At 38.4% G+C, this 12,320-nt stretch overlaps 2 protein-coding genes across 2 annotated transcripts; both read left to right on the plus strand.

The window, feature by feature from the left end:
* The first annotated feature begins 298 nt into the window (after nt 1-298).
* Nucleotides 299-1,289, plus strand: LOC114826977 (non-specific lipid-transfer protein A-like). Its single transcript, XM_029108149.2, has 2 exons — nt 299-740; nt 1,095-1,289. The coding sequence occupies exons 1-2, from the start codon at nt 397-399 to the stop codon at nt 1,102-1,104; spliced, it is 354 nt and encodes a 117-aa protein (XP_028963982.1). The 5' UTR covers nt 299-396; the 3' UTR covers nt 1,105-1,289.
* A 2,226-nt stretch (nt 1,290-3,515) lies between these two features.
* Nucleotides 3,516-10,419, plus strand: LOC114826978 (auxin response factor 6-like). Its single transcript, XM_029108150.2, has 14 exons — nt 3,516-4,197; nt 4,672-4,784; nt 5,361-5,459; nt 5,536-5,592; nt 5,670-5,828; nt 5,937-6,021; nt 6,626-6,716; nt 6,826-6,990; nt 7,068-7,190; nt 7,331-7,406; nt 7,557-7,704; nt 7,792-9,011; nt 9,229-9,419; nt 9,842-10,419. Exons 1-14 carry the CDS (start codon nt 4,143-4,145, stop codon nt 10,044-10,046), a joined length of 2,787 nt encoding a protein of 928 aa, XP_028963983.2. The 5' UTR covers nt 3,516-4,142; the 3' UTR covers nt 10,047-10,419.
* The last annotated feature ends 1,901 nt before the right edge of the window (nt 10,420-12,320 follow it).

The following is a 12,320-nucleotide window of genomic DNA, read 5'->3' on the forward strand; positions in this document are numbered from 1 at the left end:
TTAACGATACGTTCAATATGATCAGCTAACAGGCAAGAAATAAACACTTGTCAGTAAACCAAATCTACTCAACTTTCTCTTTCGAAGAAAATTGTAACGCACATGGCATGCATGAAAAACCTAACCCAGAGAAGAGGTAGGGAGTAGGGAGCATGCAAAGGATGCTCAACCTTCCCATATCAGAACAAGAAAAAGCACAAGTTCATTCCACAACGGCTTCTCATCTTCACCCCAAAAATCCCCTCATCTCTTTGGATCATATCTTCCATTGTCAACTATAAATACCCCTCAAACCCTACATATCATAACCTACATAACAATTTAAGCTCACGATTAGGGTAACTAAACACTCTAGCACTTCATTAATTGATATTGAAAATCAAACGTACAAGAAAAATGAAGCGCGTTGTTGTAGCGGCAGTGGCAGTGGTGTTGGCCATGTTGGTCTTGGTTGAACCGGGGCATGCCACTGTCACTTGCCAACAAGCAGTGTCATCTCTGACTCCTTGCCTTCCATATCTCACCAGCGGCGCTGAAACCCCGCCTGCGGCGTGTTGCAGTGGGGTTTCGGGTCTGAAACTGCTCACTCAAACCACCGAAGATAGGCGTACAGCCTGCCAATGCCTTAAGGACGCGGCAAGTCAGAACCAAGGCATTAGGGAAGACGCTGCTGCTGGTCTCCCTGCGTCGTGTCAAGTTCAAATCAACGTTCCCATTTCTAGGAGCGTTGACTGCGACCAGTAAGTAAATTTACTATATATGTATTGTGTTGAGAAGTCTTCCCCTACAACTCTTGCATGCAATAATCCATCATGTGATTATGACGTGATGAGTCTAATTTGAGAAACAATTTATATACGGTGGTCTTAAGAAGATTTTTTTGTTTGTTTTGGCATTGATGGTTTATCCTGATACAAGTGATATTGGGCAAAAGAGGTTTGAACTTAGGATCTCGAGCATAAAGGAGAGAATATCTTTAACTAACTGACTAAGCTACAAGCATCTTGATGTTATTGTTATTTGTGGCTTTTTGATTGCTTATATTTCAAAGTGTTCTTGCCTGTTTCTAATGTTTTGTGCTTTTTTATGCACAGGATTGAGTAAAATGAAGTTTACAGATTGAGTTAAAATAAAGAGAGAGAAGCATGCATGCGTGGTTGAATATGGTCAAGATATGGTTCGCACTAGAGAGCCATTCTATACGTACTTGGTTTATTCAAACTACTACTTGTAATGTACGAGATAATATTGTATTTAATAAAATAAAGAAATCTTAGTTATCTGTTGCACATCTCTGTGTGTGTATATATTATATTTGAGGCCTTCTTGCAAAGTATAACCTATAAAAAACATCAAATGAAAATCAATGTGTTACTACTTCAATTACACTTTCGTTGGAACGTACTACTTGTAAGAAAGAAAATAGAGAAAAACTTAAGAAGACTTTAAAAGTGACTATAAAAAAAGAAAATAGAGAAAAACTTAAAAAGACTTTAAAAGTGACTATAAAAAAAATATAGAATACTTAAAACTAACAAAAGTCATGCAATGCATAAACCATAAACCAGTCGAATGACATCGAACACATGTCAAACAAAACTACCGAAAAGCAGGTAACGCCCTTGGCAGATAGTCATGCATGAAAAGCCTAACAGAGATAAATCAAGTAGCTACACAGCATGCAATGCATTTCATGGCCCGTTCACGGAATATTGCTATGGCGTGAAGGATTTTACATGGCTGACTCAAAACCACCGAAGACGGGCGTGAAACCTGCGAGTGCCTTAAGGAAATGGTAATTCGCTACTCAAGTCAAACATTAAGGAAGGCCTGTAATGTTCAACTAGGTCTTCGCATTTCCAAGAAATGCTAACTGCAATGAGTAAATAATCGTATTAACAACTCCCCCTCTCTCCCAATTGTTGTATATATAACCGTATGATCATGTGCTTAGAGTTAGAGCATACGTGATATACGTTTCATTATACGATTAACAGGTAATCTATTTGATGCGAAAAACGATTATACATGACGGTTACAAGGAAGATAATTGTATGTAAGTTTTTTATCGCTAACGGTTTTTGTTTTTGCAGAGAGTTAATCAAAAGCAAGGCTACAGATTTAGTTCAAATAACTCAAGAAGCATGGGGTTCAATGTTTCTATATTCTCAATGGCCACACATAGCTATGGTTGAATGTGGTCAAGATATGGCTCTCACGATAGGGCCATGCTATACTTAGTTTATTCAAGATAATTATTCAAGAACCCTGTAATTCTCGCAACCTACACAATTTCTTATCATGATAAGATGCTAAATATTATATATGTTGTGAAGTGGTGCTAGATATGACAATCTTTACTCATCTTTGCGATTGACAAATAATTTTCGTACAAACATGAGTTTAATCAAGACCATGTTAAAGCGCTATAAACCAAACCAAGAACATAAAATTTGATAGTAAAATACAAGAAGTATTTCAAACATTAATTTGTGGCCGCTCGGATTGAATTGACAATTTAGATTCTAATTGCTTGATAGATGACACATTGAATTATGACCGGCAACCATCACAACCTATTGATTATTTCAGCAAACCCTTTAAGGAAATTGCCTCTTGTGGGCACACATGGAGAAGTTCAACATAATTTAGAAGCATTTTTAACTCAAACCATACACAAATTAAGGCCCCCTAATCAATATTTAAGGAAGTTGGATCAATGCATTATGGAGAAAACAATAGGAGATAAGAGACCTCCCTATAAACGTAATTTGATTAATCCCATTTATTAAATTCATATGGACAACCAAATGATAACCTAATCATCTTTTCCCAAAATGAATTTTTTTATTCCGAAAAGCTAACATGAAAAAGATTGGCAATTTCCAAATGAGGAAAAAAGAGAAAAAAACTAATTGGTATGGGCAAGATGGGAATTGGATATGCTCCGGACCTTAATGTTCGAGCCTAAAGATCAATCCATCTAGATCGTTGGTTAGTGTAAAAAAAAAAAATTAGAGCTATTGGTTTGTGTGTGATGGCCAGCGAAATAAGTTAATGGAGACCGTCAAATTCAATTTGTGCTGCCCAAATATATTGATCCTAAGGTTTCAGACACTAAGGTTTAGAGCGAATCCAATTCCAGCAAGATGGATCTCTTTTTTGGTCAGTTAGTGTCGAAAACATGGACTAGTACACTAAGTGTCACAGCACAATTAGTTAAAAAAAAATTCAACCAATTATATTATGACACTTGATAAAAAATCATGTTGTAATATCAAAGATTTTATTTAAAAAAAAATTGTATTCTTCACAACTAATATCAAATTTAAAAGTGATATGGGCAAGATTGCAAAAAGGGGGAAAGTGCTAGGGTAAAATAGGGAACGTCTGGTTAGATTTTTGGTCCTTCTATTTTAATTTGCTTTTTCTGACAGCCATCCCTATGAACATTACATTACCCCACCAGCAATAATTACTACTGTATTAATTGATCGTAGACCAAACACGCCCTCAACGAAGACCAATAAAGCTTTCTCTCTCTCTGTCTCCGACTTTCTCTCTCATCAGCAGCTTCACAAGCAGAGCTCAAGCTCTCTCAAGCTCAAACTTCACCTCTTTCGGCAGTCAAATCGGAGTTTCTGAAAATGTCGCTCTCGGCTCAGTGAGAGTTCCCCAATTCTCTGTTTTACTTCACTGTCTAAGTTACTGTTCAAAGTCTGAGATCTGGGTTGTCTAGGGTTTCTCTGGAGCATGCAAGAGTTGATAAATTTCTGAGCTTTGGAGGTGACAGTTAGGGTTTAGGGTTGTAATTGGGGTTAATATGGAGGGTGTTTGTAGGGGGAAGAAGATCTGGGGCGTATATGGGTGAGAGGGGTTGTGTTTTATATTGGCACTGGCTTTGGATGAGATTTTCCTAAAAGGGTAGTTGATTTTTTCTGGTTTTTTGCTTGGGGGGGGGGGGTGGGGGGTGGGCATTTTTTTTACAGCATTTGGTGATATAAAGGTGAAGGTGCTCAGTATGGGTGCTACATATGTTTAAGAAATAAGGAGGGACTAGTATTTGAATCTTTTTTTAAGTTGGGTTTGAAGGGGGTTTCAGTAGGTGGTGAAAGGAGGTTGCTTTTTTGGATTTTCGAACAATGAGGCTTTTGTCTTCGTCCTCGTCTCCGGGGTTTAATCATCAGCCTCAGGAAGGTATGCATTTTTTGTTCCTTATTTGGTTCTTTCACTTTTTGTCATCCGAAATTTAATACTCATCGAAGCGTTTGTTATTTCACTCTGAGCATTGTCCCGCTTGCTTTGATGCTATTTTTGTTTGGGGTCTGAAGTTACTGAGCGTACGTGTTAGGCAATTCTTATATGTGCATGTCTTAATTAAAAGGTCATTGAACATGCCTACTCTATATTTGCTTTACTAGTGGCTGTGTCTATTTGTTTAGTTATTTCATGGTAAGGAAAGTGACACTTTATGCATAAATTACTTGTATGTTTGAGAAATTAAGTTTGGTGACTGAGCACACAACTTACCATTTTTCAATTATCTTAACTGCCCACAATGCTGGATGGAGTTCGAGGTGGAAACTTGTTATAAGATTGAATTGGTTTAGGATTATGAATCTATGGATGCTTATTTCATGCGTACTGACACAAGCATAGAAGCTATTGCAGAGGAGAAGAAATGTTTGAATTCTGAGCTATGGCATGCGTGTGCCGGGCCTCTGGTGTCTCTGCCTCTTCTTGGAAGTCGTGTAGTCTACTTTCCACAGGGCCACAGCGAGCAGGTAAGCAACCGCATCATTATCTCATTTATTGTTGAATGCAGATTTTTCTTTCTGATCGGTATTTGCAGAAAACAATTGTCTGGTTTGCAGTTTGTAGAATAGGGAAGTTTGTTGTTTGTTAATTTAAGGACTTATTCTTTTGGTACCATTGTCTTGTTTTTGTATCTCCTTGCATCTTGATTATTGAGAGCATATCTTAAAATGAATAATTATTCTTGTGATCTTGGAGTCTGGATACTAAAATTAGTATGTATTTTGATGTTGGCGTGCTGTGTAATCACAGGTGTATATTAATTTATAAAGGATGATTTGTTACTATAGAAAATAAATAAATAAATAAAGGATGAATTAGAGCTTATTTTTTCGTTACTTGTTTGTTTTGTTTTTGTTTGATATTGTGCATCATGTATATAGCTACAAATTTGTATATTAAGCATTTTATACAAATCATTACCTCAATTACTATAATGTAGTCCAGTACTTTTTAAGTACACTTGTTGCTCAAACAGCTGAATCTTCTAATAACCTTACAGGGTATCCTTTCCGCGTTGTTAATTCCTGGTATTTCTTATACAGGTTGCAGCATCAACCCACAAGGAAGTGGATGCCCATATTCCCAATTACCCCAACTTGCCTCCGCAACTAATTTGTCAGCTACACAATGTGACAATGCACGTAAGTGTCAGCCTGTTTATGTGTTCTCTGTACAATTTCGTGGGACGCTCATTAAAATTTTAATTCTATGGTACAGGCAGATGTAGAGACGGATGAAGTATATGCTCAAATGACCCTACAACCATTAAGTCCGGTACTGCATTAGGCTGGTTTTAAATTTTGATTTGTGAGTCAAGTAATTTTCATGTCCTGACATAAACTGTTTTGTAGCAAGAGCAAAAAGATGTATACCTACTGCCTGCAGAGTTGGGTGCTGCCAGCAAACAGCCAACCAACTATTTTTGTAAAACTTTGACTGCAAGTGATACTAGCACACATGGAGGATTCTCTGTTCCCCGCCGTGCAGCTGAAAAAGTTTTTCCCCCTCTTGTAGGTGTCCTTTTCTTTGACTCATTTGATCATTTGATCATCACTCTTCTATTCTTTATTTTTTCTTCATAAACTTGGTTTCATTCATTTTATTTTACCGTTCCTCAGGATTATTCGCAGCAGCCCCCTGCTCAGGAACTAATTGCAAGGGATCTTCATGATAATGAATGGAAATTCAGACACATATTTCGAGGTGAGTATCATTTTGTTCGGTATTCTGTTTTGTATCTGCTGTCGGTATCTTTTATCATTTTTTTCACATATCACTCTTCAAGTCTGTTGATCTATCTTAGATGCCAAAGTAACTGAGGGCAGTGGTACTTCACACACAATTCAGACACTTCGTGGTTCTAAATCTCAAAATGAAAATTTTGGGGAAATTTTTTATTTATTGGCATGAGTTATATCCAATATCCATGTCATGATTGTCTCATTAAAAACATATGAAATGTCTTATTTACTTGAACTTGACTTTCTATACCTAGGTTTTTCTTGTTTTATTTCTTATTTTTCAATTTATACTCTGGTTTGACAAGAGGTCGCACTTGGTGCGATGGCAAGTGCCTTCGCCCATAAGCGGTAGGTCTCGGGTTCGAGACTTGGGAGCAGCCTCTCCATAAATGGGGGTAAGGCTAGCCGACATTCACCTCTCCCAGACCCTGCGTAAAGTGGGAGCCTTGTGCACTGGGTACGACCTTTTTTATACTCTGGTTTGACAAAAAAAAAAATTTATACTGTCTGGAATTCTGAACATGTAATTCTAGGTTCTAATTGTGTTTTGCCATGTTGTTGTGCAGGCCAGCCCAAGAGGCATCTTCTCACGACAGGATGGAGTGTGTTCGTTAGTGCTAAACGACTTGTTGCTGGTGATTCGGTCCTCTTTATCTGGTAAGTTAAAACTGTTATTCTGTTATTGGAGGGTTGGTGGTAGTTGTATTTATTCCGTCAAGAATTGTTGTAATCATTTTTCTCTCACTAGCGTGTTGTCTTGAATCAGGAATGAAAAGAATCAGTTGCTCTTAGGTATTCGGCGAGCAAATCGTCCACAGACTGTCATGCCCTCGTCAGTTTTGTCAAGTGACAGCATGCACATTGGTCTTCTTGCTGCTGCAGCTCATGCAGCTGCAACAAATAGCCGCTTTACTATATTTTATAATCCGAGGTGAGCATCTGCTTCTGATTGTAAATACTACTATTTACCTCTTATTCCTCAATTTTCTATTTTTTTTTACAACGCAGGGCAAGTCCATCTGAATTTGTGATACCCCTGGCCAAATATGTTAAAGCTGTCTATCACACTCGGGTTTCTGTGGGCATGCGATTTAGGATGCTGTTTGAGACAGAAGAGTCTAGTGTCCGTCGGTGTGTTATTTCTCCTCGTAGTTCAGTTTCATTATACAGTTTATGATTCACATTTAATTAAGTGGTTATTCATACTTGTATTATACTATTAAGTGGGTTATTTACCTTTCTTATTTATTTTGTTTGTTCTTTTTCTTAAGATATATGGGTACAATAACTGGCATCAGTGACTTAGATTCTGTTCGCTGGCCAAATTCTCACTGGCGCTCTGTGAAGGTGTGTTGAGAGCATTTGGTGATTATGGTGCTCATTAGAATTCCAATATTTTGCTATTAAAAATTTTACAATCTTTTGATTGAGGTGTGGCCAGTTTTTTAACTTTTTGAAACTTTGTAAGGTTTGTAAACGTGTTTTCTGCTAATGCAGGTTGGCTGGGATGAATCCACTGCTGGGGAGAGGCAGCCAAGAGTATCATTGTGGGAGATTGAACCACTAACAACATTCCCAATGTATCCATCCCCATTCCCCCTCAGACTAAAGCGACCTTGGCCATCGGGTGTTCCCTCTTTCCACGGTATCTTTGGGTTTTTGCTTGAGGTATTGTCACAAATTCTACTGTTTCTTTTGCCCCTTAAAATATTCAGTGGTATATTCATTTCAGGTCTCAAAGATGGTGATATGGGAATTAATTCTCCACTGATGTGGCTTCAAGGAGGGCTCGGAGACCAGGGGATGCAATCTTTGAACTTCCAGGGATTTGGAGTTTCTCCTTGGATGCAACCAAGGCTTGATGCGTCTATGGCAGGTCTACAACCCGATGTATACCAAGCAATGGCAGCCGCTGCACTTCAAGAAATGAGGGTAGTTGATTCTTCAAAAGGTTCTTCACAGTCTCTTCTGCCCTTCCAGCAATCTTCAAGTGTTTCTAATGGAGCTGCTGCTGTGCTTCAAAGACAGGTCTTGCCTCAGTCTCAAAATGCTTATCTTCAGAACTTTCAAGAAAACCAAGCTCCTGCTCAGGCTCAGGCTTTGCAACAGCAGTCACAGCGTTATCATCCCTATAGTGATCAGAGGCAACAGCAGCAGCAGCAGCAACAGCAACAACAGCAGTTGAATCAGCAGCAGCAACAGCAACAACAGCAGTTGAATCAGCATCAGCAGCACCAACATCAGCTTCAACAATCCCATCATCTGCACCAATTGTCTGTTCCGCAGCAGATCCCGAATGCTATGTCTGCTCTACCTAATTTTGCCTCAATCACTCAATCCCAGTCTGCATCTATACAGTCCATCTCTTCACAATCTCAGCAGCAGAGCTTTCCTGATCCTGTTGGAATTCCTATACCTTCATCTGATGTCCCCCCTATACATAGCATCTTAGGTTCGCTATCACAGGATGGAGCATCCCACTTACTTAACTTAAGTGGATCCAACTCAGCAATTTCTTCTTCCTTGTTACCCAAGCAGATCACTGGTGAACCACAGCTATCATCTGGAGCTGCTCAATGTGTACTTCCCCCAGTGGAACAGTTGGGAACACCACGGTCAAGTTTTTCTGAGCTCACTGCTTTGCCTCCATTTCCTGGTAGAGAATATTTCGCATTCCAAGGTGGTACTGATCCCCAAAGCAATCTTTTGTTTGGGGTGAACATTGATTCATCATCTCTCATGCTGCATAATGGGATTCCACCAAACCTGAGAAATATTGGCAATGGAAATGATTCATTGTCCCTGCCGTTTGTTGCTTCATATACCAGTGGCACAGGCAATGACTTTCCACTTAATTCCGATATGACTACATCAAGTTGCGTAGATGAATCAGGATTCTTGCAGTCTTCAGAAAATGTGGACCAAGTAAATCCAAGTCGAACCTTTGTGAAGGTAAGATGAGATAATTGTGATAGTTTATTTACATGTGTATTTATTCTTAACATGATGGTCAGATGTATGGACCATTGTCAGAGATTGTATTGGGCAATGCAAATGCATTGTGATCAGTGTTTGCTTTTTCAAAACTAGCACTTGTCATTGGTATCTCTTGTTTTTTCTTTAATTTTTTTTTAAATTTGTATTTTATTAAAATGGTGCAATTTGACAGGTTCACAAGTCAGGGTCCTTTGGGAGGTCACTGGATATTTCTAAATTCAGCAGCTATGATGAGCTGCGCAGTGAGCTCGCACGTATGTTTGGCCTTGAAGGTCAACTGGAGGACCGTCAGAGATCAGGCTGGCAGCTTGTATTTGTTGACAGGGAGAATGATGTTCTTCTCCTTGGTGACGACCCTTGGCAGTAAGTCCCAAATTTTCATGATTTTGCTTATATTTGTCAATTAATGTACACTCTTGGCTGTTTGCATAAGCAGTTCAGAAGGTTGAGCTTCCCATGAGTTTCAATCATTACCGATAGTTTGTGAAATGATTCATGCTGAATCACTGTGCGTAATTTTAGCGTTAAGTGGCTAATATTATGATCTTATGCTGTATGCCAATTTGTAGAGAGCAACAGTGATAAATTTAGACAACGCTCTGAGGTTCAAAGTGTCCTAGGACTAGCATCATCTAGTCTTTTGACTGTTTTCTCACCTTTTCGAGATTTTAAGTTCCTATTGTGGATGTCTGTTTCTCTGAGCCAAAGACAATTGGCTTCTGGAGTTTTGAAACTATTCTTGTCATGATTCACTGGAGGTATAATGATTCTTTATTTATTTTCAGGGAATTTGTGAACAATGTGTGGTATATCAAGATACTCTCGCCTATGGAAGTGCAACAAATGGGAAAGGAAGGCCTCAACCGTGTGGCTTCTATCCCAAACAATAAGCTTTCCAATGGTAGCAACACCTGCGATGACTATGCGAGTCGACAGAACTTGAGAAACCCAAGCAATGGGATTGCATCTTTGGGATCACTTGACTACTAAAGGCCAATGCTTTGCTAAAGAAGGAAAATTAAGAAAAGTGGCGGCGAATGATATGAGTGTTTAACTATGCTTAGTAGTGTTTTCGTAAAAGGATTGGTAGCATTCTTTTAGCTTTTATGTGGTCAGTGAGATGTAATGCTTAGGCAAAGTCTATTTGAAGCTGGCATGTCAGCTTATAATTACATACTGTAAATTATAGTAGGAAGGAACCTTGTTTCTGAAACTACCGCAACAGCATGTCGAACAACACGTACCGTACGAGTTTGGTGTCCGATGGCACTTTCTATGCTCTCATGTCTTGTAATTTGTTATTAATTGGAGTCGAAAACATATCAAGAATCAGACCGATCAAGTTAATTTACTATATTGAAAATCTTGAGCCTTGAGGTAGGTTTCAGTAAGTTGTATATATATATATGTGTATGTGTGTGTGTGTGTGTGTGTATATATATATCCGAAAGTAGTTGTATTGGTTCAACTCTAGGTCATTGAATTTGTGCTCTTTTGCTGACTGCATGCATGTATTATCTAAAGATGTTGTTTGGCAGTTTATATGTGAGGATCCATCAATACTGCGTGTTCTGTTTTGATGTTACCAACCTAACCCTAACCCTAACCCTAACCCTAAATGGGTCTCCTCTCTTTGTCCTTTTCCCGTATTGAGACTGGCCTTACTTGTGGAAGCTGATGACAAATAAAACCTAGCTATCCTTCCATGCATTTAAACCCCTTCGTGGATGAAATAAATTGAATTTTTGTTTCTTCATTAATTAATTAGGGTTTTTTCATTTGTTTTTTTCATGTCTGTCGACTTGCATCTTTCACTACTTACCAACCCGGGCGCTATCAACAAGTAGAATCTACTAATAATACTTCTTTGGCCTATTTCTTTTGTTTTTAATTACCCTTAATACAGTATGCCGGACCCGTGATTAGTATCAATTTTAATTTTCCTTTAATATAATTATGTTGTTTACTTCCTTTCTTTTAATTATTTCTTTCAATTCTGTCATCGTATCAGACCAAAATATGAATATAGTGGAGCAATCTACTGTCATGGTTTCTCCGTTTGAACTTTCACAGATTTATTCGGAATTCATATTTTTGTCAATGCATGTGTTTTAATTCTATTTATTTATCATGCTGGAAATGGCCTTTGCCATATTAAATAAAAATATTTTGTGACCTCAAACAAATTACCCCCATTAATTAACTAGTCGATTGCACAATTTGAAACTCGCATAACCCTCGCATCCAGTGTAACACTTCTACAGATTTTTATCCCTACAGAAGCAATTGTACAAGAGAGAATTTGTAACTTAATTTCCGATGTTCGTGAATAGGCGTTTCCATCATATAAAAGACACAAGTAAGGGTTCAGAAGGAGGAGAGAATCCATCAAGAAAGGGCCAAAAGAACAACAAGAAGCTAAAAAACACACGCACGAAAAACAAGGCAGTGACCACAATCACAAGAAGCTAAAGAACAAACCCGCACATCAGGAGGCAACTAATTGACCAGTCCTATGTTAGAGGTTGCGAGACAACCTTAACTCTCAGCAAGAAAGTTCCACATATACTTCATACTTGGCAAAAATAAAAAACTAAGAGAAAGAAAATAAGATAGAAGACCCCGTTCATGAGTGCAATATGCATTTGCTTCTTCGTTTGATCATTTCGTTGTTATGGCGCATATGCATAGTGGCAGCATCATCATCAGATAAAGTTTCACCGATAGCAGGGTCCGGTTGCGAAACTCATTGCGGAGATGTTAGCATCCCATACCCTTTTGGGATTGGACCTAGCAGCAATTGTTACTTGTACGATTGGTTTGAAATAGACTGCAACAACTCTACCAGCGGGCCCAAGCTTTTATTGAAGAACACCAAGATAGAGGTGCTCGATATTTCAGTTGAAGGCACGCTTCGAGTTAAGTATCCTGTTATGTTCTTCAACAGAAAAATGGTTCCCCAATTGCCAAATTTTACAGGAAGCCCCTTCGTGTACTCTCATGAACGCAATAAATTCACTGCAGTCAGTTGTGGCTTCTTTGCCTTGGTAAGGTCATACTGGGACCAGCGTGTTGTTGGTGGATGTATGTCAAATAATTAACTAAGAATATGATAAACACAAATTATTTGAAACAATCCCGATGACAGCGCCAATTTCTTGATAGAGATTTTTATTACTTGCAAAAGTAGGGATAAAAACACTTAAAAATACTTGTAAGAGTACAAAGTTATTGTAGTATAGCAGCTCAAGTAAGATCGTTCTC

The sequence above is a fragment of the Malus domestica genome, chromosome 09, assembly GCF_042453785.1.
Source record: "Malus domestica chromosome 09, GDT2T_hap1".
NCBI classification, from domain to species: Eukaryota; Viridiplantae; Streptophyta; class Magnoliopsida; order Rosales; family Rosaceae; genus Malus; species Malus domestica.